The sequence below is a fragment of the Myotis lucifugus genome, unplaced genomic scaffold (assembly GCF_000147115.1).
Source record: "Myotis lucifugus unplaced genomic scaffold, Myoluc2.0 scaffold_61, whole genome shotgun sequence".
In the NCBI taxonomy this organism is placed as follows: domain Eukaryota; kingdom Metazoa; phylum Chordata; class Mammalia; order Chiroptera; family Vespertilionidae; genus Myotis; species Myotis lucifugus.
In genome coordinates, this window is record NW_005871109.1 from 2316138 (window position 1) to 2342684 (window position 26547).

General features: G+C 44.0%; 1 protein-coding gene across 1 annotated transcript in view; it reads right to left on the minus strand.

Moving 5' to 3' along the window:
* MICALCL (MICAL C-terminal like) overlaps window positions 1-26547 on the minus strand; it is a 44725-nt gene that overhangs the window by 5264 nt on the left and 12914 nt on the right. The window contains exons 3-7 of the mRNA XM_023754529.1: window positions 26209-26315; window positions 22152-22244; window positions 18949-19042; window positions 4134-4236; window positions 1789-1862 (exon numbers count right to left, since the gene is read on the minus strand). Coding sequence (XP_023610297.1) covers window positions 1789-1862; window positions 4134-4236; window positions 18949-19042; window positions 22152-22244; window positions 26209-26315 — 471 coding nt within the window. The remainder of the gene's footprint in view (window positions 1-1788; window positions 1863-4133; window positions 4237-18948; window positions 19043-22151; window positions 22245-26208; window positions 26316-26547) is intronic.

Consider the following 26547-nt stretch of genomic DNA (forward strand, 5'->3'; position numbering starts at 1 on the left):
GTGGTGAACCTTGGCCAAGCTGAATGGAGGCTGCTCTGAGAGGCTGGTGAGCCAGGGAACGCCCTGAGGCTCCAAGCTCGCCCAGACCAGGGCAGGCTGTGGATTAGCCAGCCACACACTTTAGCTGCAAATGCCGGCAGAGAGAATGGCAGCCCGATGACAGTGGGCAGCTGCGAGGGGACTCCATGACTCAGCGCAACCCACCCAGGTTCCTAACGCCCAAAACTCACACAAACCTGCCTCTCCCCATTACCTGGCAGTCACCTTGGGGAGAAAAGCAGAAGGAAGGGGTGGCCATCTGCAAGATCGACCATTTTCATCCCAAAGAGACTGAGCATTTCCTACAGGAACTGTTTAAAATATTGCATCAGACTAAGTTTACCAGAGAAGGGGATATGAAGTTCTTTTTTTTTCTTCTTGCTAATTAGTGGGATGAAGCTTCTGTGGGAGATGAGCTCGGGTACAGACAAAATGAAGAAGCTGAATATTTTTTTTGAATACCCGAGAGGGGTGAGAAAATGTATGACCATCAGTCCTCAGTAAGAATTGTTTTAAAAAAGAATTGAAGGTTGGCTAATGGAGTCTTTGGTGGTATTTATTTGACCACCCCTGAAACAGAGTGAATTAAAATCGGTATCAGATGTGTGAATCAGACCTCAGTTTTACACTATGGTTTGTTAATTAAGTATATTCCAGTCCAGTGCTCCTTATTTGATAATCAACTCAGTAAAAATTTTAAATTTCTCTCAATTTTGGCTTGTCATTTAAGCCCTTTCTGACAATCCAAGGTGATGTATACCACTTTCATCTGTCCCACAGAGTGCAGCTCTGTAAAGATATTGTTAGAAATGGAACTCTTGCCATAAAGAAACAGTCTACAAGTCAATACTAACAGGAGACCCTGAGTCTGTGGTGATCTGTTCTTTAATTTCAGCCCTATCATTTATCTTGAGCATGCTTGTTAAGTTCTCAGACTCAGTTTTCTAATCTGTAAAATGGGGGTGAAATACTGAAATAAAAATATTCATGATGATGATGTCTAATAGTTACTAAGTGCTTGCCCTGTACCCATAGGTAGGCGCAATGTTCTGTCCATGAGGTATAAAGGAATTATTTGACTTGTTCTTTTAGACCTATGGTCTTAATGTAAGAAAGCCATGCATGGGTCGGGCCCCACAAGCACACAGTGCAAAATAGAGTGAACGTGCCCAGATGCCTGGAGTCAATGAATGTATAAATCAGTATATCGTGTCAATTGTGTTTACTTCAATTCTCTGTCCTTCATGGTGAAAATAATTTCCTCACATACAATGCCCTGGCCCAGCTATGCTTGGGAAGGATGTTTCCTTTACCGCCCCCTAAGTGGTCCCCAAACCCCTGTGTCGTGGTGCTCATCTCACTGTACCATAATTCCTGGACGGGGTGTTGGTCTCCACAGAGAGACCACAGGTCACAGTGGATCTCCTCCATATGCCAGTCACACACTGGATCCTCCATAAATATTTGCTAAAGGAATGAATGGATAAGGGAACATATGTGTGAATAAATGACTTTGTTCCTATTCACACTTGGGATGGAGCAAAGTGCTGCTCTCCCAGGCTGAGTGAATGAAGCCGGATGGGGACTGCTGTGCTGCGGGCGGTGGGCAGAGGGAAGGCTGGCTTTGTGCTCCCCTCTGACTCCCAGGAAGGGGGCCCTCCCCTCTGAGATTTGCAGCGTGCTCTGCTCAGGTGTCTTTCTGAGGGGAATTGTCTTTAACAAGGACCCAAAACACATCACCGTACTCACCCTCCTTGAGCATTTTCTCTCTTAATTTCTGCTCCAGTCTGCTTTGATGATCTTCTAATTCTAGCTCTTGGGCCCTGCGGATGAGAAAGCATTCAAACCTTATAAATACTAGAGATTTGTGTAGACGCACTGACAAATAAGCCCACTGACAGTAGCTACTGCATTCTTCTTCCCTCTTATATCTCTAAACTGGATGTTTTGCTGCTGCCGGTCACTGAAGGTGCCGAGAGGGTTGCTGAGATGTGCTGGGCTCAGGAGATGGTGGGAGGGACTGAAGGGTGCGATGCGACCTCCGTGCGCTTTAGGAAGGCCATGCAGGCGACCCTTTACTGAAGGGTCATGAGGAAATGACTAGAATAGTCCAGGGGGAAGCAAGGACAATCTTACCCTCTTTTGAGGGTAACATGACTTCAAGTATCACCTATAACTGCTCCCAACTCTGATTGTGATGGACAGGAAAAGGAGAAAGCAGAAACAGGAGACATTTTGTCCAGGTGGAGGCAACAAAACTCAGACAGCCATCTGGTTGTAGGAGCTGGGGAAGGAAGAGTCAGTGGACCCTGGCCAGGTAGCTCAGTTGGTTAGAGCGTTGTCCGGATACACCAAGGTTGTGGGTTCAACCCCCAGCCAGGGCACATACAAGAATCAACCAATGAATGCACAGATAAGTGGAACAACAAATTGATGTTTCCCTCTCACTCTCATCGATGTTTCTATTTCTTTACCCCTCTCCCTTCCTCTCTCAAATCAATAAAATAAAAAGTATACATTAAAAAAAAGAGGTGGGTCCATCATATTTTTGTGACTATATAGATAAGCATGTCTAATTCTGGAGTTTGGCTCATGTCATGGGTTGAAAAATGGCCCCAAAAAGATATGTCCACGTCCTAACCCCTGGAACCAGTGAATGTGACCTTATTTGAAAAACGTTTTGGCAGATGTAATATATGTAGTTAAGTTAAGGACCTTGAGATGAGAATATTCTGGATTATCCCAGTGGACCCTAAGTCCACTGACAAGTATCCTTACAAATGAAGAGGACGACACAGACACCCAGAGAAGGCCACGTGAAGACAGAGGCAGAGAGCGGAGTGATGCAGACACAAGCCAAGGGATGCCTGAAGCCACCAGAGGCTAGACAGGCAGAGGGAGCACGGCCCTGCTAACATCTTGAGTCAAACTTTCCTCTTCCAGAGCAGTGAGGGAATACATTTCTGTTGTCATAAGACACACAGTTTGTGGTAATTAATTATTCTGGCCCTAGGACAGTAATACAGACAGCAAGCTCACCTGGGCTCTCACATTTAGCCAAGCCATTACCAGTAATAAAGGTGATCTTTTGATGTTTCATCTAGTGGCTTGGTAGTCTTATTTCTCACCTGGTCCAGAACCCAGCCAAGGGAGAGGAACAGAATGTATTAGGCATCTTAAAAGATAGCTCCCCCCTCCCCCAATTACCTCTCAGGATTGGGGTGAAAATAAAATGAGACAGCATAAGTGAAAGCACCCAGTACAACTTGTGGCACTTAATTGCTTTACATTAATGTTACTCTCTCGCCAGAATGGTGACAGGTAGAGACCTTCAACTTTGTCAGAGTGTGTTGATATACATCTCTACTTTCTTTTTTTAAAAAGCTGTTTAAAAATATTTTTTATTGATTTCTGAGAGGAAGAGAGAGAGAGAGAGAGAGAGAGAGACATCAATGATGAGAGAGAATCATTGATTGGCTGCCTCCTGCACCCTCCACACTAGGGATGGAGCTTGCAACCTGGGCACGTGCCCTGACTGGGAATCAAACTGTGACCTCCTGGTTCATAGGTCAACGCTCAACCTCTGAGCCATACCGGCCTGGCCCATCTCTACTTTCTGATCCTCAAACCAGGCTGCTGCCTTTTATTTAGAGAAGACAGCCAGACACTCAGTCCTTCAACCCGCTAAGGCCGTAGGAAGTGCCCAGGCTGCTCTCGCCAAGCCTCTCTTGTGGTTCACGCTCAGAGGCCAGAGATATGCTTCCCGGTTGCAGGTGTGTGTTTGCAGGTGGGTCCCTTTGGCCTGGGCCGCAGGGATGGGTTGAAAATACTTTTTCCAAATGCCCCCCAGCTCCAGCCCCATTACCTGAAATCTATTTTAGCTACAGGACTTCACAGACAGAATAGATAACTGAAGATTCTCTGCACTAATGCCAGCATGATATGCAAGACATCAAGTATCAATTTGCCTCAATCACAATTCTGTATGCACAAGAAGAAAAAAACCCCAGGACTGCCACCTAGGAGGGTGAGCCACCCCACTCCCGCCCCGCGTTGCGTTTAGGCCTCACTGCTATCCGTGTTGCCTTACTTACATGATCAGTAGCTCCGACTCATATCGCATTAATTTATTCTTCTCCAGAACCAGCTTAAACCATTCCTGCAAAAGCTGTGCTTCGTCCTGTGTGCCTGAATCTGCTTAAGAAATCAACGACAAATGGGTTAGATTGGCGCTTCTCTCCACCTGATCAAACTGTTTTGGAGCTGCTTTAGTGGACCATGTTTGTAGCAAAAAGAGCTCAGCAGGCAGCAGTCCCCCGATGGCCTGTTGATGCCTCCAGGTCAGGGACATGAAAAATAAAACCCACCTGTGAATGCTCTAGGGGAGGTCCCCTTTCACATTTAGGACATGAATACTTCAGTTCCAAGGTCATATACCCTTGATAATGTCCTGTCACAAATGACCCTTCTGCCTACTTATATGTTCTCAGTACAACTTCTATAAGTTTGTGCATCACATTCTTCTCCGAAGAAAACCCGAATAACCCTGCTGGTTTGTGGGGTGTGGCTACAGTGTTTGGACAGGTTTAAGCCTTGGACTGAGGAGAGGGCACAGTCCTCTCATTGCCACATGCAAGTCCCAGCTTGGAGGGCAGAGCCCACCCAGCACAATTATAGCCAAGAGCTATAGTTGTCAGCTTGAACCTATGGTCCGAACACGTGGCCCCATGTGCCTGAGTGATGTGGGCTTGATAGAGTTCAGGTGCATGTAGTTGAGTGGGATTGAAACCCACGAGAATGTTGTTGATCACACCCTTACTTTGCCTCGTGGCATCTGCTATAAAATAAAGACACGGCTTGTGGGCGCAGGCGCTGTCCATCAGAGGAGCAGCATCCCACCGAGACCCAGCTTTCATTCTCTTGTCTGTCTTTTCTAAGCCTTTCACCACCCCCACTCAGGGTCACTGAACCAGGCTGAGCTGGCATGGCACATAAGGCGCCCTGGGGCTGAGTATGCCATGGCCATGCCAGCTCACCACACTGGTTACTGTCTCCTTCTCCTCCAACATCAAATGCCCACTGAGTGCCCAGGTGGGGTGTGGCTTCCTTCATGGGGCAGAGAAGCTCATACCACATTTGGTCATAAAGGAGTGGTAATTGGCATTTAGATTTTTGGCAAAAGAAAAGGCAAATGAATAATGTTATTAGCTTTGAGATTCATAGAGAAAAAGTTATATCCATATAATCTTATAACTCAGATTACAATCTTTATAGCCATATATTCTTATAACTTAGATTATGACTAAGCATTGACCCTTTGAACCAGGAGGTCGCAGTTTGATTCCTGGTCAGGGTGCATGCCTGGATTGCAGGCTCAATCCCCAGTGTGGGGTGTTCAGCAGGCAGCTGATCAATGATTCTCTCTCATCATTGATGTTTCTGTCTCTCTCTCTCCCTCTCTGAAATCAATAAAAATATATTTTTAAAAATGAATTCCCTTATCTCCCTGTCTTCTTTTAGTAATAAGGAAAATGGGGTCCAGAGAGATGTATATACAATGCTCTAAATTATATATTTAGTTAATGTGCAAACTGGTGCTACAATGCAGCTCTTCTGCTGAATTCATTCATTCATTCATTCATTCATTCATTTATGAAATAGGTGTTGGGTAGTGCCTTACGTACTTGGGATACAGTGATAGGCAACCCATCAAGGGACTGTTCTCAACCTTCTATAGACTCTCAATGCATCCAATTGGTATCATCCAGCCCACATTCCTATGTCTTGTCTGATAGGAAACTTTGGTAACAAAGTCATTTCCTGAAATCAAGCTTCCCATTGTGGGCCATGTCCATCGGCACCTTGCAACTCCACTCAGAAAAGGACATGACATTTGTTTTTCATGGCTTCTTAGTAAACACCAGTGGTTCCTTAGTAATCTCTAAATGTCTTTCTAAATAGTCACAATTTTAAAAATAATCCTACCTAGAATTTTGACAGGGATCAGAATTCATGTTTCTTTCCCAGGTGGAAAGTAGAAAATGTGCTCGTCTCTAGGTCTTTTGGCTCTGCGAGGCTTCCTGAGTTTTCAAAGACTGAGGTTACATCTGCAAGTGTTTTCAACACCAGAGGGTTAATACGGTTCATTCAACAAATTCTGATTGAATAATGCCACATCCAAGCCTCTATGTATGTATCATCTTACACCGGGACTTAGAAATCTGAGTTCATGGCTCTCCCCTTTTTCTCACCTGTCCAGATTCAATTTCCTCTTCTAGATGGTTGTTTAACATTTCTAGATTGAGGACCATTTGCCTCGATAAAGAAAACAGGAAAGCTGAGAGTTGAGAATCCTGCTTTTCCCCATCGTGTGACATGATACCATCTGCCTCAGCACAGGGTCTGTTCTCTCCTTGTTCCCAATCCAAAAGAAACAGCGCTACTTTGCCGTCTTCAGAGTATTTTTTGTTGTTGCTTTTCAGATTCAGCCTCTTTGCTGCATTATACCCTCAGGCTCCAACCAGACTTTTATCCTGGATTTCATGTCCCTTTTCCAATCTTCCTCATGTGTCCTTCTAAAATCTGGCCCACTAGAGGGTCCCCTGTGCAGTCCCACTAATTTCTTTTTTTATTTGGTTAATATATATATGTTAATCCTCACCCGAGGGTATTTTTCCATTGATTTTTAGAGAGTGTGGAAGGGAGAGGGAGAGACAGAGAGAAACATCGATGTGAGAGAGACACACTGATTGGTTGCCTCCTGCAGGCACCCCGACCAGGTTCGGGGGAACCTGTAATCAAGGTACATGCCCTTGACCAGAATTGAACCCAGGACTCTTCAGTCCACAGGCCGATACTCTATCCACTGAGCCAAACCGGCTAGGGCTCCACTGATTTCTATTGGTGCTATTCTCCACAAACACAGGTTGAACTGAATCAATTTAATTTTTTTTCCAATGGAGTAATTTGTAATTTTATAGCCTACAGTTCATTTTTTTTAGAGGCTTCCTTTCCTCAGTAGTCAAAAACCCCTTTAAGGGATCTTCAAATGTGGACTCCTGTGCAGATTCCCAGGAAATCTGCCTTTCCAAAGACTTGGGTCCAGGGGATTGTGCCTTCCCCATACTGGCCTTGCTCTCAACTCTAAGGATGCACCGAGACTTTGCTCCATAATCTCCAAGACTCACTGCCTCCCATCAGAAAACTTCCTGTGGGTCCTGGTGAAGCCTGGACCAGCGTTGCCCTCACTGCAGAAGTGGCAGAGGGCCTGGGCTTGAAGATCCAGCGGACCTGGCTCAGCCACTTACCCAATGTGTGACCTTGGGCAAGCAGCCTCACATCTCTCCACCTCCGTGTCTTCCGGTGAAAAACAGGGATGATCGTAGTACCTGCCTCCTAATTAGTTATGGGGATTAGGTGAGATGATGCATGTAAAGTGCTTACCATGGGGGTTGGCACATAGTAAACAGCCAATAAACTGTCCCTTCGCTGTTAGTACCTGCTGTTTCTTCCAGTGTCGACTTCTATATAGTTTCCTGTGGATTATTTTCGGTTCACCTTTAAAAGTCAGCTAGAGTGCAATCCCTGACTTGGTTATACATGCCTAAACTTTGCCTTGTGACTTCACTTGAGGTTAATAAAAACTCTTAACAAATTATTATTATTTTTGGCCCCATGTAAATGAGAAGGTCAGAAGGCTGCTGGCTCATCAGCACCTGCTCGGGAGGACGCCAGTGCTCTGCCTGCAGGGATCATTGGCTCAGGCACGTCTCCATCTGTGGCTGCTGTGGGACTGGAAGCCTAAGGCAGGGGTGCGAGGCCTGTGTCTGGGAACCAGGGTGCAGCTGGAATGGTGCTGCCGGAGGGCGCCCAGCCCTGGCTCTGTGTAGATAGCTCGGCCACCTACCCCTGACTGCCTCCTCTGCCAGTGTTACCACCGGCTGGTCTTCATTCGCTCACGTGTACTGTACTCATATCATGCCTTTTCCTAGACAGACTGCAAGGTTTCCACTTGCTCGGGTGGAGCAAAGTAATCAAAACTCAACACAACTTTTTTTAATGGAGTTATATTTTGTGCTTTCAAAATATGTTTTTTATTGATTTCAGAGAGGAAGGGAGAGGGAGAGATAGGAACATCAATGATGAGAGAGAATCACTGATCAGCTGCCTCCTGCACACCCCACACTGGGGATTGAGCCCCCAACCCAAACATGTGCATTTGACAATTGAACCTGAGGCCCTTCAGTCCACAGGCCAACGCTCTATCCACTGAGCCAAACCAGCTAGATCTGGAGTTATTTAAATTGACCCACTTTTCCCTAAGTGAGCTCTAAAAACTACAAAGCAAATTTGGTTACTCCCTACTGAAGTTGTCCGATTACCCTCCACATTCAAGTTCAAGTCACCTAGCTGGACAACACTTCGTCCCTGCTTCCAGTTGAGGGATTGGCACTTATGGTCAGTAACTTTTCCCCAGTGAATAAAAACAATACACGAACAATCTAGTCTTTAAAGTCACGGGTTTTTAACCATTTTCTTTTGTTGGTAATGCTGAATACTTCTCTGACTGTGTGCTGGTGTGTGATTTTTTCCAGGTTGGGTCTTGTCTAAGCGCTGTCTGCTTTTCAACTCTCTGATTCTTCAGACGTGATTTCCTGCCTCCATAGAATCTGTGAGAATCCTCGTCTGGTGTTTGCTGCACTTCTGTGTCTTCCACATCCTCACGATGATCTGGGCACGAAGGGCAGTAGCGTAATTGCAGCCAGAACCCTCTGTCACTGCGCAGGCGTCTCCCCCGGAATGGCGGGGGTGCAGCCTCTGCCTCTCCTTGCTGGCCTCTGGTCCGCTCTTAGCTCCTGTGCTCATCCCAGCCTATTTCATTTTAATCTCTAGCCAGGCCTTCTGTACCCAGCGCTCCGGGTACCCTGACCTCCCACAGGCGCCTTACACATGTTGGTGACGATCCAGAACACTGCACTGTGGGTGTGGCCTGGTTCAGTCTTGACCAAGCCAGGATGCTGGAAGGAAGCCCTCAATTCCATTCCGGGAGCCAGAGGCTGCAGTTAAAAAACAAAAGATCTAGTGTCCTTCCTTTTTAAACACTTTTTTGTATGTTTGTTTTGTTTTGCTTTTGGCTACATATCTATTCATTATAAATAAAGTTTTTCTTGCTTTAGAATTTTATTGAAATGATATTATACTAGTATATGTAGTCTTTTAAAACATGCTTGTTTTAAAATTCCATATTATGTTTCTAAAATGCATCCATGTTGCCATTCATTTTCCCTGTTGTGTATACAGTCTTCGGTTGTATATGCCAGGGCTAGCTATGCCACAATTGACCCATTTCCCTATTAATGGATGTCAAGGTCATTCTTAGTGTTTTGCTATTGTAAATGATGATGCAGTGAAGGTTCTTGTTCGAGTTTTCTGGCCCATGTAGGCAAGTGTGTCTCTGAAATACACACTCAGGGATGAAATTCTTGAGAGCTTGTTTGGAGGTTCTAGCAGGGGAGCGCAGCTACTCGTATACCCTTGACCGAAGACCTGTCCTCTCCTGGGGGGGAAGGTCGTCTTCTTCGACCGACCGCGCAGCTTCGGGAGGGACGCACATGGCATGGATCGGTGAGGGAGGAGGGGGACACCCGCCTAGCCAGCCAGATCAGCCGAATCAACCCTGGCGATCAATGGGGTGACAGATGTCGCAGCCAGATCGCCCTCACATCCGGAATGAAATTCTTAGTAAGGTATGCAAATGTTCAGCTCTACAGCACGAGGCCAAATTGTTTTCCAAAGAGTTGTGACTCTTTTCATTTCCACCAACATTGAATAAAAGGTCCTTTTGTTCCGTCCTTACCAAATACTTAGTATTGTCACATTTTTACAAGTGTTGATAATTCAATAGTTTAAAATAGTTTCTCGTTGTAGTCTTAATTTGCATATTCCTAATTATTCATGAATATTTTACTGTGAAATGTATATTTATATAATTTGCTTATCTTTACATTGAGTTGTTTGCCTATTTCTTACTAATTTATAAAAGTTCTTTACATATTCTAGAATATTGATTTTTTTTTGGTTATATTTGTTGCCAATATATTTTCCAAATTAGTGGATCGTCTTTTCCTTTATAGCGTTATATTCCAACTTGATTCTTATTAACTTTTCAGTTTAATTATTCATATTAAAGTCTTTAACTTGTATGAAACGTTTGCTTGTATGATGTAAGATAAGACTCAATTTCATTTTTCCTGTACATGGAGCCAGTGGTCCCCGATTCACCTCTTTCCTGTGACCTGCAATGCTACAGCAGGCTCACGTTGGGTTTTCACGGATGTTCAGGCCTCCGGGTGGCTTTCAGATAACTACTAACATTGGCTTCATAAAGGTGGTGCACATTTTTTGTTGGATTGAATCCTAGGTATGTTTTTTTGCTAATATTAGTGATATCTTCTTTGTTATTGCATTTTCTAACTGCTTGATGCTGAGATATAGAAATGCAATCCCTTTTTAAATTTTGATCTTATATTTAATCACCATCATATAGAATCTTATTTTTAATAATTTATGTGTACATTCTTTTGGGTTTTCCATGTGAGTAATTTTATCATCTGAAAAATAAAAACAGAAAAAAATGTTTCTTCCTTTCCAAGACATATGACATTTTTCCCTTGTCTTCCTCTGCTGGCTAGGGTCTCCTGTACAATGTTGAATAGAAGAGATAATGGTAGGCACCCTTCTCTTATTGCCAATTTTTAAAGAAACATTTCTAATGTTTTACCATTCAACAATGATGCTTGCTTTATGGTTTTGGATGGTATCTTTCAAATTAAGAATGTTCTATCTTGTTGAATGCCTTTTTGCTAGAAGTTTTTATCCCAAATGAGTATTAGTTTTTGTCAAATGATATTTTCTTCTTCTACTAAAAAGACCATATGGTTTTCCTCTTTAATTTGTTAATATGGTGATTGTTGAATCACCCTTAGATTGCAAATTTTGAAATTAGATTACATGTTCATTTGTTCATTCTATTCTTTTATCTTTTTAAATCTTTACTATACTGGGGTTATGTCTGCCCTTTTCATTCCTAATTTATTTATTTCTGTCTTCTTATTTTTTAAATCAATTTAAGGGACTGCCTGTAGTCTTTTTAAAGAACCAATATTTGGCTTGCTTGATCCTCTTGATTTTATCTTTATTCTCTATATCATTTACTTTTGCTCATATACATATAATTTTCTTTCTTTAGGTTTATCTTGTTTTCCTTTTTCTAAATTAAGTTGAACACTTGGCTCATTACTTCTCAGCCTTTCTTCTTTTTTAATAAAAGTATTTAAGGCCGTACCTCTAAGAACCATATTCACTGATCTATTGCTTTCTTTTTCTTATTTAGTATATTTAAATTTCCAAGTATTTTTTAAATATCCATTTTTTATTTGATTGATGAGAAATGTATATTTTTGCTTTCTAAATGTGTGGTTTAAAAATATCTTTTGGCTATTGATTTCTAAGTTAATTACATTGTAGTATAGAACAGAGTCTGTATAATATAGATTCCCTGAGACTAACTTTGTGAACTTATGGTCAATATTTGTAAATCATCATGTGAAATTGCAAAGAATATAATTCTGTAATTTGGAGGTGCAGGGTTTTATAAGTGACCATTAAATCAAGGTTATTATTGCATTATTCAAATTTATACTAATGTTTTGTCTGCTTGACTATCATTACTTGGGAGATGTACTAAATTCTCCTGCCATGAGAGTAGAACATTTTCCCTGTGGTTTCATTATTTTTTGGCTTTATATATTTTGAGTCTATTACAGTCAAGTCAATATATATAGTCAAGTCAATACATAGAGCAGTGGTTAGAGCATCGGCTTGTGGAATGAAGAGTTGTGGGTTCGATTCTAGTCAAGGGCATGTACCTCGGTTGCAGGCTCGATCTTTGGCCCCGGCCACAGCATGTGGGAGGAAACCTCTATCGATGTGTGTGTGTCTCTCTCTTTCTCTCCCCCTCCCTCCCACTCTCTCTAAAAATCAATGAAAAATATCCTCAGGTGGAGATTAACAACAACAAAAAACCCACAACAAAACACACACACACACACACACACACACACACACACACCCAAAACCAAAAAAACATAACTGTCATATCTTCTTGGGGAGTTGATTATTTTTAAATTATATGGTGATTCTGTTTATTCCTAAACATGGTTTTGGCACTAAAGGCTGTTTTAATGCTTCTAATATAATTACTCCAGCTTTATTAAGTTAGTATATATTTTGCCATCCTTTTTCTTTAAAACTTTCTGTGCTTTATACGTGTCTGCTAAACAGAATATAATTGGGTGTTGTTTTGTTCATTAATTGTCATTAATGTGACTATTTGGGCTTGTTTCTTCCATCTTCCTTGATGCTATCTTGTCATCTTTTTTTTCTATGCTTTTTTATTGCTATTTAGAACTGAATTAGAATTTTTGTTTGATTATTTTTTTTCTCCTTCTGCTTCCCCCAACTGATTTGGAAATTACTCCATTTTATTTCTCTTCTCTCAGTGATTATACTTAAAATGTAAATAGGCATTTCTAATATCTTAGCAAAGTCTAAATTTAACACCTTAACCTCCTTTTAAACAATATAAGGAGCCTGGAACACTTTACTTCTAGTCATTCAACTCCCAACTTAGAGCTATTTTAGCAACAAGATATCTTTCTTATACATCATAGCAGGAATGTTAAGTTTGATTATGGTTATGGCTGGTGGAGGTTAAGGTGGTGTTGCCTGTTTACTTTTACAGTGTTTTTCTGCTTGCTCATTTTTTAATGCAATTTACTAATTCTTTAAATATTTTACACATAGACATAGTATAGTCCATGTTTAATAATTAATGTAGTTGAAGTTCTTGGCCATTGAAATTGTATTGTTTTTGCTGACTCTCATTCTCAGTGACTCACTTCTTTGTGTTTTAGGTGATTTTAAGAATTATTATTATTATAAGCTTATAGTTTATTGAACTTAATCAGTCAGATGGGATCCCGAGAGCCTAAACTGAGGCATGGTTTCTTTAGAGGATCTATACTTGGTCTGGCCGAGCTAGAGACTTGGCTTAGTGTGGGAACCTCAAGGTCAGCTCCTTACCTTCTTGTTAGTTCCAAGGCTTAGACACTAAGCCAGGGATATTTCCCCCCAAGACCACCCGGGTTTCTGTTTTTGTGCTTGCTTCTTTCCTGGCACATGTAAGTTTCAGCAATACCTTCTTCTTCCTTCTTCTTGGCCCTGAGAGATTTATCTCACTTACTCGAGAGCATTGCAATGTTTTTAAAAGGATGCTTGTAGTGAATGGGCTTTTTTAGGATCTCGTCCACCATTCTGCTGCTTTATGGCTCTTAGGAACTCCCTTCTGTATCTGCGGCTCAGGCAGCCATGTGGTTATTGGCTTTAAAATATTTTTTCCAGGTAAAATCATTATGACAGTGCTTTTCAAACCTGAGGGTTGCAAAATTCATTCTATGGATCATAGCAGCAGAGCTGTGGCAACCCATCCAGATGCCTTGCTTGCTTCCCCATATGCTTTGGAGTCTTGTTATTCCTGGCCATTCTCAATGCGGTTGGAGTTCTTTCCTGACCACACTCCATTGCATTATGTGATGAAATAATGTTGCCTGAGCTTCAGGCAACCCTGTCCACCCTGTGTCCATACAGACCCCTCCAGGGCCTCAGAAGGATCTTGGCCCCCATGCCCCCTGCTCTGCTGGCCTTGGAGAGCACAGCAGCCAGGCACCTGTGATGGCAGGCAGGCCTCCGACTCACTGCCTTTCAGTACAGGTAGGGAACAAGTCACTGTGGAAGGTTACCTGAAGGATGTCCATCCCCTGAAATCTATCCCCAAACTATGGCACGCGGTCGGAGAGGCATGCCTTCGAACCTCAGTGTTTGCTTCTCTTGGCTAAACTGCTTTTACTGAATTGGTGTTTTGGGGTAATAGCATGGGTCTACATTGAGATCCTAATATGGACCAGACATGGGAAATTCATGTATTATATATTTTTATAGAAACTAGTTTAAATGTCTTCTAGGAAGTATAGTTTTAAAAGGAATGGAACAATTGAACAAATAACTAAATACAATATGAGAAATTGTTGACCATCCAGCTATGTTTTATAATGATATGAATATGAAAGGAAAGAGGAGGTATGTTCATTGCAGTGCTATTTGGAAGCAGCCCATGTGCCCATCAGTAGACGAGTGGATAAAAAAGCTGTGGTACATTTACCCAAGGGAGTATTACTCAGCCATGAAAAAGAAGGAACCTTACCTTTTGTGACAGCATGGATGGACCTGGAGAGTATTGTGCTAAGTGAAATACGCCAGTCAGAGAAAGACAAGTACCATATGATTTCACTCATATGTGGACCCTAATGAACAAAATAAACTAACAAACAAAATAGAAAACAGACTTGCAGGTACAGAGCATAGACTGAGAGCGGTCAGAGGGAGAGAGGTTAGATGAAAGAGGTGAAGGTATGAAGGGGAAAAAAGAGAAAGGAAAGAAAGAAAAGAAAAAGTAGGACTTAACTTTTTTGAATACCTATTATCTACCAGGCAGTTCTTTTAGGTGCTTTACTAACATTATTTCATTTAGTCTTTTCTTCATACCAACCCTACAAGGTTGGTATCATTAGTCCATTTTACAGATAAGAAAGTTTTGCAAAGAGGTAATTGTCATATGATGATCACTTTGGGATCCAAACTCAGGAGTGTCCTACTTTAATTGAATCATAGAGTTGTGGCAAACCAACCCAAATTCCTTTCTTCTTTAGCCATCTACTTTGGAGTCTTATTATTCCTTGCCACTCTCTATGAATGGCATCAGGATTCAAACACAGGAGCAACTGACTCTAGTATTTCTGTTCTTTTCAGGACACCTCATCCTTACATTATCCAAGAAATTATTATTCTTTCTGTTCCTCAGCCACAGTCAAGATAAAAACCACAGAGTATACGCCAAACTACTTCCCTCTTCCTGGCTGTTTTCATTCCAATTTCTCATCATAATGTGTGTGCCTACTGCCACCTGCTGGCAGCCTGGCAATCCTGATGTTCCTTTGCAAACCCCTCTCCCTATATGATGGAAAAGCCATCTGACCAAAAAAAAAAAAAAAAAAAAAAAAAAAAAAGGTAAGAAGCTTAATGCAGACAACCAGCTGGTAAGCCTTCCCAGAAGCTGGTAAGCTTAAAAGGGAGGACTAATTCCCATCCACCTCTCTTGGGGATACATCCTTTCTTCTTCCAAGTCACTGGCGGTTTTCACCAGATTTCACCTGTCCCTAGGCACCGAAAGAAAGAACCAATTCTGTCATCCAGACCATCTAAATGTGAATGGTGGTCTCTTGCTAAATTGGGGTATTCCATGACCCCAGCACATAACACTGACCCCTGTGCTGACAACCAACAAGCCCGTAGGTAGCAGGGCCTTGATTAAGAAGAACCTGAGTGGCTGGCAAAGCTGAGGTTGGCCTCCTTACAGAAGGTGGGGCCCAGGGCAGTCAGGACACGAGTGTCCTGGTCCTTTACTCTGGGCAGCCAGGACCACCAGGGGAATCCATCCCCTTTGTCAAGGACACCCATCTATAACACATGCACACACACACACACACACATACACACACGCACACACACACACGCACACACACACGCACACACATTCTTACAGAACATAATGACTTGTGTTCTGGGTGGATTCTTAGATTTTTGTTTCTCGTTGTTTTCCCCTCCTTGACAAAGAGGGGAAAACCCCTTTTCGGGGGTGGGGAAGCGTATTTCTGACTGTTGGGAAAAAGAGAAAGCAGGAATTGTTGTCACGACAATTAGGAGCTCATCAAAGCCTCATTTTGCTCTTCAGCCACCATTGCCCTCGGTCCTGCACCCCCGCATGTTCCTCTAATTCAATGCCTGCCTAATGAATAACTCCTAGGAACAAAAGACCCTTTCAGGCGGGAGCACATAATCATTAGAGGAGACTTGCGTAACTGTCGCAGACTACTCATGTTTTCAGGCCTGTCTCTAAATTTGGTTATTCACAACCTTTATAGCTCAATATTATTGCCTAACTGTGATCATTTTCTAATTATCCTAATAATACCTATTAAATAATTCCCATTACATTACTTGAACCAGACCAACACAGGCCAGCTCAAATACAACTTAACCTAATAAGCATCGGCCATTCATTAAGCACCAGGGCAATCTCTTAAAGGGGCTGAATAGAATATTAAACTGTAAAGAAACATTATTATTGCACAAATGTTATTACAAGTTAAGGGTGTATTAATTTTGATGCCTGGTCTGCAAATCTCCCATATGGCTTCCTGTGTGGGGCTGCGCTCCCTGCCTTGACTCTTTTAGTCTTTAGCTCCTGGTTGGTTTGCATCTGTCACCCATACAAAGACAATCAAGGAGGAAAAGGCTCATAAACTTAACAGGGGGATTAAATCACCAAAGATATAAAGAGAAGGAATGGAATCATCTTCTGGCCAGGTTAGCATACCTTGGACAACACCACAAGCATCAGGGTTTCTTTAGCTGATAACTCGAAATGGGGAGATGTTCAGAAGTGAAAATATTGGTTTCTAGAATATACATCTCAAGCAGTGACGAATAGAGAGTGAGTTCTTTAAAAGTGTATGTATGTGGATACCAATATTTTGTAAAGTAATATCAAGTAGCATGTATTGCCCACACTCTGGGAGACACTTTGCCCACCACGGCCCTTAATTCTCAAAACGACCTGGTAATGTGGAGACTATTAGCTCCATTTTTCAGATAAGCAATGTGGGACCAGAGGGGTTAAGTGATTTTCCTAGGACTACACAGCCTAAATGCAATGGAACAGAATTTGAACCCAGTGCTCTCTGATGCCTATAATTCTCCCTGCCCCCCCACGCCACAGTGCCTCCCCGGCAAACGGAAGCATGCCCTAGCTTTGCTGGTTTATCCCGTTCATTTCTAAGGCTCTCACTGAAATCAGTGGATTCCTAAAGGAAAGCACCAGACAGGCAGTGACTCTCACTCCAAGCAGCAGGAAATGGGTATCATTTGGGTAATGAAACCTACTTCTGATGAGTGGATTCGGGTTTTCTTTACAAGGACATGCATAGGGTGTTTTAGTAAGAATAAGAACAAATATTTATTAATCAATTATGCCATCCATCCCATAGTCAGGCCCTATGCTAGGGCTTCCACATTGTTTTAGCCGATCCTCACCACAAATCTAAGAAACAGATAAAAGTATCACTCTTACTTTACAAGCAAGGAAACTGAGGCACAGAGGGGTTAAACTCTGACTCCAGCGTTTCCCTGTTAACCAAAGACACGTGAGCCATACAGCTAATACTAAAGCTGGAACCCAGGGCCCCTCGCTTGGATGGGGGAGCAGCCCTCACAATTTTGCGGGTCTGACTGTGTATGAGCTTCAGGCCTCACAAAATCTGGGCCTGCCCTTGCTAGTATCATCACTCTCAAATAACTGAAGTTTTAAGAGAATTGAAACCCTAACCTTTCACTCTGTTGTTTAACCAGCAACACATTTTCATGGTTACACAGAGAGAGATGTGTTTCCAGCATTTGGTTTTTCACACTTTATATCCAAAATATAAAAGGCTAAAGACATCATGTCACAAAGCTAGAGAGACAATACTTCCCACAAACCCTAAGGGCCCCCTCAAATCACTACCCACACAGATGCTGGGTGGTTTTGAAAAACAAGTGGATTTCTTTAAGTCATCCCTCACCCCAGAACCCTTCCCGGCCCCTCTTTCGTTAAGGCATTTCACGTCTTTGCACATCTGGCCTTTGCAGGTGCTGCTCCCTCTGCCAGAACAGTCTCCTCGCCTCACTGGTTAACTCCTTCCTCCTCTGGTTCTCATCTTGACAGGCCACCCCTTCCGGGAAGCCTAGCCTGACTGTCCCTCTCCCAGGATCAGTTAGGAACCTCTTGCTCCTGTGCCCATGCACCCTGATGCTTGTCCCTACCACAGCACTGGTCCTCCTGTACTGTGGTTTATTTCTCCATAGGTCTGTGTCCTTCAGTGGACTGTAAAGCTCTCAAAGGCAGAAACTGTGTCATAGTCATCATTATAGACCCACTGTCTTCATGTCCAGCAATAATAGGGCTTCACCAGGTGAATTCTGTTCGGATCTGAGAGAGTGAAGCTATTGGTAGAATAGTTACCATTTAGTGCTTTACCTGTGCCAGGCAGTGGGCTAATTTTTATATATACATACATACATACATACATACATACACATTTACATATATATGTGTATAAATGTAAATGTATGTGTCTATACATATATAAATGTATATATACAGAGAGATATTTATACATATCCATATACATGAATATATGTAAAATTTCTTCTTTAACGCTTACATCAGCTCTATAAGGTTGGAAACCACTATTATTTCCATTTTAGAGGAGAGATTTAAATCGTAAAGATTTAAAATGTGGCTGGTCTAAGGTCATACAGTGAGTAAAGAAAGGGAGAAACCAGGATTTTTACTAAAGTCCAGGCTTTGAATCACTACCAACATTGCTTGAATGCCCAAACAGTTCTCCTGAATCTATGCTAACCCCTGAATTGCAAAGAACATTCACAGTAGCAGATACCTGGGCAGAGCAGAAACCCAGGGACAAGGCCCACAGGCCTACCAGTGCCCCTAGGAATTTCCAATGGTCAGGTTGACAATGAAAGTGTGAAGCAGCTGTAGATTTCATGTTTTGCCGATATTGGCAGATCCAGAGGATGACAAGTCTCCCTGTTTTGCCCGGACGGTGAGGCCAGCACTGTTCTCAGACCACAGCCACGAGGGGGCTGCTGCTGTGGATCTGATGGGATGCCTACCTGCTTCTCCTCTCAGTGCCTTCTCCAGCCTCACGCCCTGGATCTCGGAGGCCCTCTGCCGCTCCTCCACCTCCTCCAGCTGCCTCTGGATGGCCTGCAATGCCAGGGGTTTACGTCACAGGGGACCCTCGCACAGTCACAAGAGGGGCCAATCCTGCCACTGCCTTTCCAAGAGGAAGAAGCCCTTCCCCATGCGATGTCACCTCCTTGGTTAACTGGGTCAGGACCTCCGAATTCCCAAACAACTAGAACTTGACATTTCCCTTCTGTAGCATGAAGATATAAAGCGAGGAGTCTGTGTGTCAGCTCACTTTGCCCCCAAGTAGATGCTAAAATAGTCCCCTTTGACCAGCTAATCACACAGACGAGCGCTCAGGCAGAGGCTGCTGGGCCAGGTGGGCGGTCCTCCGGCTCCTGAACTCCTTGGAGCCTCAGCCTCTGACTATGGTCACGAAGAACCACGACTCTGAGTAGGACATGGGCTCTGGGGGCAAACACAGAGCACGCTCACAGTCCACTTTCCTGAGAAGAACCGGCAGGTCCCTCCAAGAAATTGATCTGGAGCAGGAGACCTGGGCCAACTCCTGGGTATGGGAGTTCCTTTCTCCGTCCACCTGGCTCCAGTCCTCAGCTACAGACTGTACCTACTCCTTCACTGCCCCGAGGGGCCGGGCCTTTGCCCGGGGCCTTTTACTGTGGAAGTGTATGGTAGCTTTGTTACCAGCAGGTTATTGAGACACCAGATGTTTATCCTGCTAAGGCAGTGGTTGGCAAACTTCGGCTAGCGAACCACATGCGGCTCTTTGGCCCCTCGAGTGTGGCTCTTCCACAAAATACCAACTTCTGTGCATGGGCCACGAAGTTTTAATCGCACTGTACATGCGCGCCCGCACGTGGTATTTTGTGGAAGAGCCACACTCAAGGGGCCAAAGAGCCGCATGTGGCTCGCGAGCCGCAGTTTGCTGACCACTGTTAAGGGACAACATTGGCTTAGATCAGGGGTGGGCAAACTTTTTGACTCGAGGGCCACAATGGGTTCTTAAACTGGACCAGAGGGCCGGAACAAAAGCATGGATGGAGTGTTTGTGTGAACTAATATAAATTCAAAGTAAACATCATTACATAAAAGGGTACAGTCTTTTTTATTTTTTAGTTTTATTCATTTCAAATGGGCCGGATCCGGCCCACGGGCCGTAGTTTGCCCACATTGGCTTAGACTCAGCATTGGCACCTTGAAAGATTTGGGGTCATGAGTGGGTTTGCATTTTCATGTTTACTTTCCCTACTAGGTCTTTCTCTCCTGTGTATTATTAGGAAGGAAAATGAGGGGAGAGCCTGTCCTATGTCCATTTTGCTCATCCCTTTCGTTTTCAGATACCATGCTGCCAAAGGCACAGCTCCTGGTAGAACAGATATGGCACCTGGCAGACCAGGTATGTTTAAGGACCCAGCAGCTGTTGGGGCAGGTAGTATGTGTGTGTTCTTTCTCCTGTATCTCACTCTAACATTGTCTCACCCCCTTTCCTCCTTAACTCTGAGTCTTTCTAAGTCTCCCCTAGATTTAGGGGTACAATTTCCAAAGCACCTCCAATCCCCTGAAGAGGCCTGAGCAGCCACCTGGCTCCTCTTGTGCCAACGAAGAGTGTTTAAGCCCCAAACATAAAATCTGAAATAGATGGGAATTATATCTTAAACAACTTGTAATTTCATGCCCCCTTCCTCTCTGTCTCTCTTTTAAAGATAATTATATCTTTATAAATCGGTCTCTTGCTGGCATGGTGTAGAATTGCAAAAGGAAAGAAAACATTTAAATAACTTTATTACTGATTACTTTGTGATTATGGCTATGTGCTTATTATGGAGTAAGTGGAGGCCCCCTCACCCCCATTCATACGTTGAAGTTCTAACTCCCAAAGTGACTATATTTGGAGACAGGGCCTAAAGGAGATAAATGAGATTAAATGAGGTCAAGAAGGTGGGGCCCTAATCCGATGGATCTGGCATCCTTATCTGAAGAAGAGATACCAGAGATTGATCTCTTTCTCTACATGTGCACAGAAAATAAAGGCCATGTGAGGCTACAGCAAGGCAGCTGTCTACAAGCCAGGAAGAGAGTCCTCACCAGAAAGCCACCCTGAAGGCACCTTGAGCTTGGACTTCCAGCCTTGAGAACTGTGTGAGATGAATTTCTGTTGTTTAAGCCACCCACTCTGGCTAATATAGTGGTCATTCTTTGGACACTAAGAATGAAAATCTCAAAGATTAAAAAGGAAAGCAAATTAAGACTCTAAGGGCCATTGTAATTCTTCTCCTATTGCCACCTATTGGCTGGAGTGAAAATATAAGAAGGGGAAACTGCTGAGCTTGCCAGTCCATATCATAAAGATGTATCTTGTTCTCAGAAGGGAAAGTTGGTATGTTTCAAAGAAACCTGTTTTAGAAGCTGAGAGTGGACAGAAGAAGCTGATGGGAATTTTCCCTGTCCACCGGGTGACAGGGGCAGCTCTCAAGTCAAGGGTAAAAGAGGTTGGACTAAATGATCTCCTTCTTGTAAGACACAACTTCCAGGACTACATGGCCAGATAAAGGGAATAATTGGAGAGAGGAATGTAAGGGTACCATTCGAAGTCCTTTTGTCCTAAAACCTAACTGTTCTTGAAGGCTAGCTTTGAGGGCCTCAGGGAGAGGGAGGATGCCTTGCCTGTCTGCTTCATTTTGCTGCTCTGTGACAGAGATGGGCAGGGCGATTTGGGAAGAAATGTTTGCAGTGGGCCGGGAAGCCTATATCAGAATGCTGGGTGCTTCTGTTGTTCAACTGATTCTGCAACAGAGACAGCTCCTAATAGCTGTCAGTTCAGCAGAGACACTGGCAGCAAATTGAGGGAAGGTGTGTCCGCACAGACTGCTATGTGGCAGTCAAGGCCCCGGCCATGTGTTGGCTGTCATTTCAGGCTCCCTTTGCTGGAAATGTGTCTGCAGATGGAAAGGCTGCTGGGGGTGGGCCAGGTTAACACCAGGGCTCTCCAGGCCCCAGAGTCCCACCAGGGTTTGAGCCAGCGCCTTTAGAAGGGCCAGGAACCTGGTCGCTCTGAGAAGAGGAACTGACCTTTCTCCAGCCCACCTCCCCACTGCAATCCCGACCTCTGAGGGCTTTCCGGTTCCCAGGGTCCCAGGCCCACTCACTCATATCAAGTTTTCCTGACCTGAGCTTTATGAAGTCTTTTTAATTCTTCTTGCTTAACCAGTTGTTTTGTTGCTTTCTCCAACTTCCTTCTTCTTCTAAGTGTCTTCCTCTCCTATAAAAACCAACAGAGAAGAAAAAATATATGTCTGAGAAAATGGGTTGAAACTGACAAAACACTGTCATAGGCTTCTGCCCCCTGCAACCAAACCACCGATTAGCTTCTAGAACAGTGATGTCCAAGAACCTCTGCACTGGTGGGAATGCTCTGTATCTGTGCTGCCTAAATCTGGAAGCCACCAGCCACATGTGGCTTTTGGATGCCTGAAATGAGGCTATGGGATTAAGAAATTGAATTTTGAATTTTATTTCATTTTAATGATTTAGATGTAAATATAAATAGCCACATGTGGCTAGTAGGTGCTGGGTTGGGAAACGTGTGTGTGTGTGTGTGTGTGTGTGTGTGTGTGTGTGTATTTGGGAGTGGCTTTATAGAGCACTGACTTGGTTCAGTTGAAGGAAGGAATCATACAAGAATTACACTCTCTGTAGGCACTACCATAAGGCCCAGGGATGATGAGTCTGGGACACACACACACACACACACACACACTCACACACTCACTCACACACAAAGTATACTACCTGAAAACCAGTTAACAACTTTAAATAGTCCTTAGGTTGGGTCTACATTGCCCAATTAAACCCGGGAATAGAGGAGCATATCTAAATGAAAAGTTTTCTTGGCTGGAGAGAGGCATAAGATTGCTTCTCTTCCCTACTTCATTTAGCTACACAAACGCATCATGAATGTCACTGGGTTCTTTGTGTGCCTGGGCTTGAAAAATACAGAACATTCAAAACTGATGCATTTTAATTAGATGTCTGGCTCGTGATGGTGCCATTTCCAGGTTTCAGACAGCAGAGGAAGGGGAAGTAGTGGTGTGGCCAGCTCCACACATGGAAAGTTCAGGAGACATTCTGGTTGGAGAAACAGCAGAGGATGATGGGGGGGCCTTGGGCTGGGGAGCCTGCAGAGCTGGCATCAGTTCCTGGCTGAGCTGTGTGAGTGTAGCATGTCATACACTCTGCATGTCAGCATCCTCTTCAGTGATAAGAACGATTTAATACCTACCTTGTAGGGGTGTAATAAGGAATAAATGAGATAAGGCAGGTCAAGCCCTTTGCAGAATACTTGAAAAGATATAGTATAGAAATTCAGTAATACTATGATTTGTTTTATTATTAGCATATTATTATATTATACATTAGCATGATTATAATGTTTTACTAAATATGATTATTCAGCTATTATATGTGTATATGCATGTTGGAAGGAAACTGGCTCTGAGAACTCAAACTTATTCCTTATCATATAATCTCTATTACTAGGGGGTAATTTCCTGATTGACTGTCAATCTCTCTGAACAGAGGTTCTGGGACATTGGGGTGGGGGAACCCCTCTTTTAGGCAGCCAGGACCTTACTGGAAAGGCTGGGGAGGAGATCACTGGTAATTGTTATCCAGAGACTTTCCCACTCATTCTATGCAGAGTTGGTGCATTTACTCAACAAACATCTCTTGAGCTTACAACCTACTAACCTACATAACAAATCCCACCATTGATTGAGTGTTATGTGCAAGACACTGTACTAATTACTTCACATGTATCATCTTAATTATCCCTCAAATGAGACTTATTCTATAGATTAAAAAAATCAAAACTCAGAGACGTTAAATAACTTGCCCAAGATGACACACAATTAGTAATTGGTAGAGCCAGGAGGCAAGCCCGGGTCACCTGAGTCCAGCATCCATATTTTCACATAGTCTGTTCTGCCTTTCCCGTGCCAAATACTGTGTAGGCACATCAAGGACTCCTGCTTTATAGAAATGGCAGTCTTCTTCTGAATTAAGACCATTTCATATAATTTCAAGGAAAGAAGCTTCGGCAGCATCACACCGTCTTAGCCCTTCCCAGCAGCAGAGCTGCCAAACCCCAGGGCTTTACCAAGAATCTGCAAAGTATAACCTAGAAGAGGAAAGGAGGTCCTTTACTGCTATTTATGAAAAAATATTGACATAGAAATGAGGATGATTCGTTAACAGCCAGGGAGTCTCACGATAAGCCAGACACAGTTCTTACAGCCTCGGTGATGGTGATGAGGATGCAGAGAGGAAAAGGAAGAGACTAAGAGCTAAAGAAGAAGAAGATAAAGGACAGAGAAAGGAGAACTCTGGCGGGACTAGGACAGCTGCCGGTCCCAGTCTCTGGGATCCAGGCATTGGTTCCAGAGCAAAGGGAAGAGGTGGAGTGTGCATATCCTGTCTCCAGTTTCCTATGCAAAGCTTCATTTGAGCTGATGGACTCTGTGCCACATATCCGGGGACACACCTGTATGGGACAGAAGACATAAAACACCAGAGGGGGTGCCTGGCCAGTGTGGCTCAATGACTGAGTGTCGACCTATGCACCAGGAGGTCACAGTTCAATTCCTGGTCAGGGTACATGCCTGGGCTGTGGGCTCAATCCCCAGTAGAAGGTGTGCAAGAGGCAGCCGATCAATAATTCTCATCATTGATGTTTCTATCTCTCTCTCCCTCTCCCTTCTACTCTGAAATCAATAAAAATATATTGGGGGGGGGGGGACAGAGGGAGAGGACTTCTCTTGTTCCTTCACTGTGAGCCCGTGGGGAGTCCTTGGCCAGCTTTCCTTCCTGTAAGAGCAGCCACATCAGAAGCAGGTGAAGCAGGCAGGTGAGGACTAGCGCTGTTCTGGGCAGCAGGAGGACCAGGAGCTACCTGCAAGGCTTGCTATTTTGATGTGTTGGGCCCACTCCATTCTTTTCTCCTACGTAAGCGTGTCAGGATGGCTGACGCTGGGGCCTCTGCCTCATTTGAATACAGAAGTACACTCTGGATCACTCAAAAAGAGGAAAAGGAAACCCCAGAAATGAACACACACATAGAATTCATTTGTGTTGAGTAACAAACTAATCAGAGATGCCCCAAGTTACAAAATTAAGAGTCCATACATATTCTCTCATATATTCTCTCTTCTCTCTCTCTCTCTCTCTCTCTCTCTCTCTCTCTCTCTCTCTCTCTCTCACACTATGCCATGTCCCAGCCCCCTCCTGACTTGCTCCAGCCGAGGCCTTGTGGAGCTGGATCCCCTGAGTGACTTGAGATGGTGCCAAAGTGCCTAGTGCCAGATATGGAAAAGTTGAGTCTAAATAAATAAATCTGGTTCTCTCCCTTTCTCCTCAGATCCTCTCTCTCCCAAAAGTAAACATGAACAGAGCATTGCACTGCGCCTCTGTCTGCCTGGGAAGCATTTTAGGTCCACCCGTTCAGCACCCCAACCCTGTGAAACTGCTCTGGCCCCGTGGATGGCAAACAACAGCGAGCCGTGGTCATGGGGTGCGTGTGTCTGTGGGGTGACATACGGGGACATTTGGGGAGATAGAACAGTGTTTGTACTTTTTAAATCTGTGGGGATGGGAGTTGTTTAAAAGTGTTCTCTAGGAATATTAACGTTCATTAAGCAAGGAGGACTGCCATCTCCCCAGCCGGCCAGCGACTGGTCCCTTCCACAGCGGGGGCCCTCAGAGCATCCATACTTACCTGCAACCGCGTGGTTCCTTTCTTTCCACATGTCTAATTAGAATAAACATAACATTTCCTACGCAGTCTGCCTCGGGTGCTGCTTAAATGAAGCTGTGCTCCCCCCAGGGAAATACGCATCCTCTTGCTGTAATTTTTCCAATAGTTTCTGGGACCACAAATTAAACCCACTTTTAAGAGCTGTAGTCACCAAATGGTTTCAAGGAAATACGTCTGTTTTCTTTCCCTCCCCAGTTTTACATCTCTGAGAAAGGCAAGCCTATAAAAGTTAACAACAGAAAATAGAGATGATTCTTGGGGTACCCCAGGTAGAAAGAGCCGTGTGCTGTCAGCTGCAAGGAAATGTGATCCTTCTAATGAACCCGCTGCAGCTGGAGCCCACATTGGGCCTGACGTCTGCAGGGTAAACAGCCCCCCCAGCCAAGGCCCCCTTTGGTTTGCCAAGTGTGGTTACCTTTGACCGCAAGGAAAACTGGGGATCAAATTCTTCATCTGCCGAGGAGGAGGTGGTAGAAGAGGCAGCCCCTGTCACCTGCGCCCTGATGGGGACGTGCTTGGGACCTGAAAGGAGAACACAAGAACTCGCTGAACTCCCAGCTTCTCTTCTTACTTCGTGACCCAAAGCTGCCTCTCCCCCCTCCCCTCTGCCCCGCTTCCCTCCCTCCCTGCCCTCCCCTCACTGCACCTGCCATGAGCAGGCGGAGGCAGTACCTAAGGGCAACTGAAAAGTTGGCCCTCCACGTTAATTACACTTCTGGGTCCCTGCCAAGAGCTTTGCAGCTCTTTCTTCGCG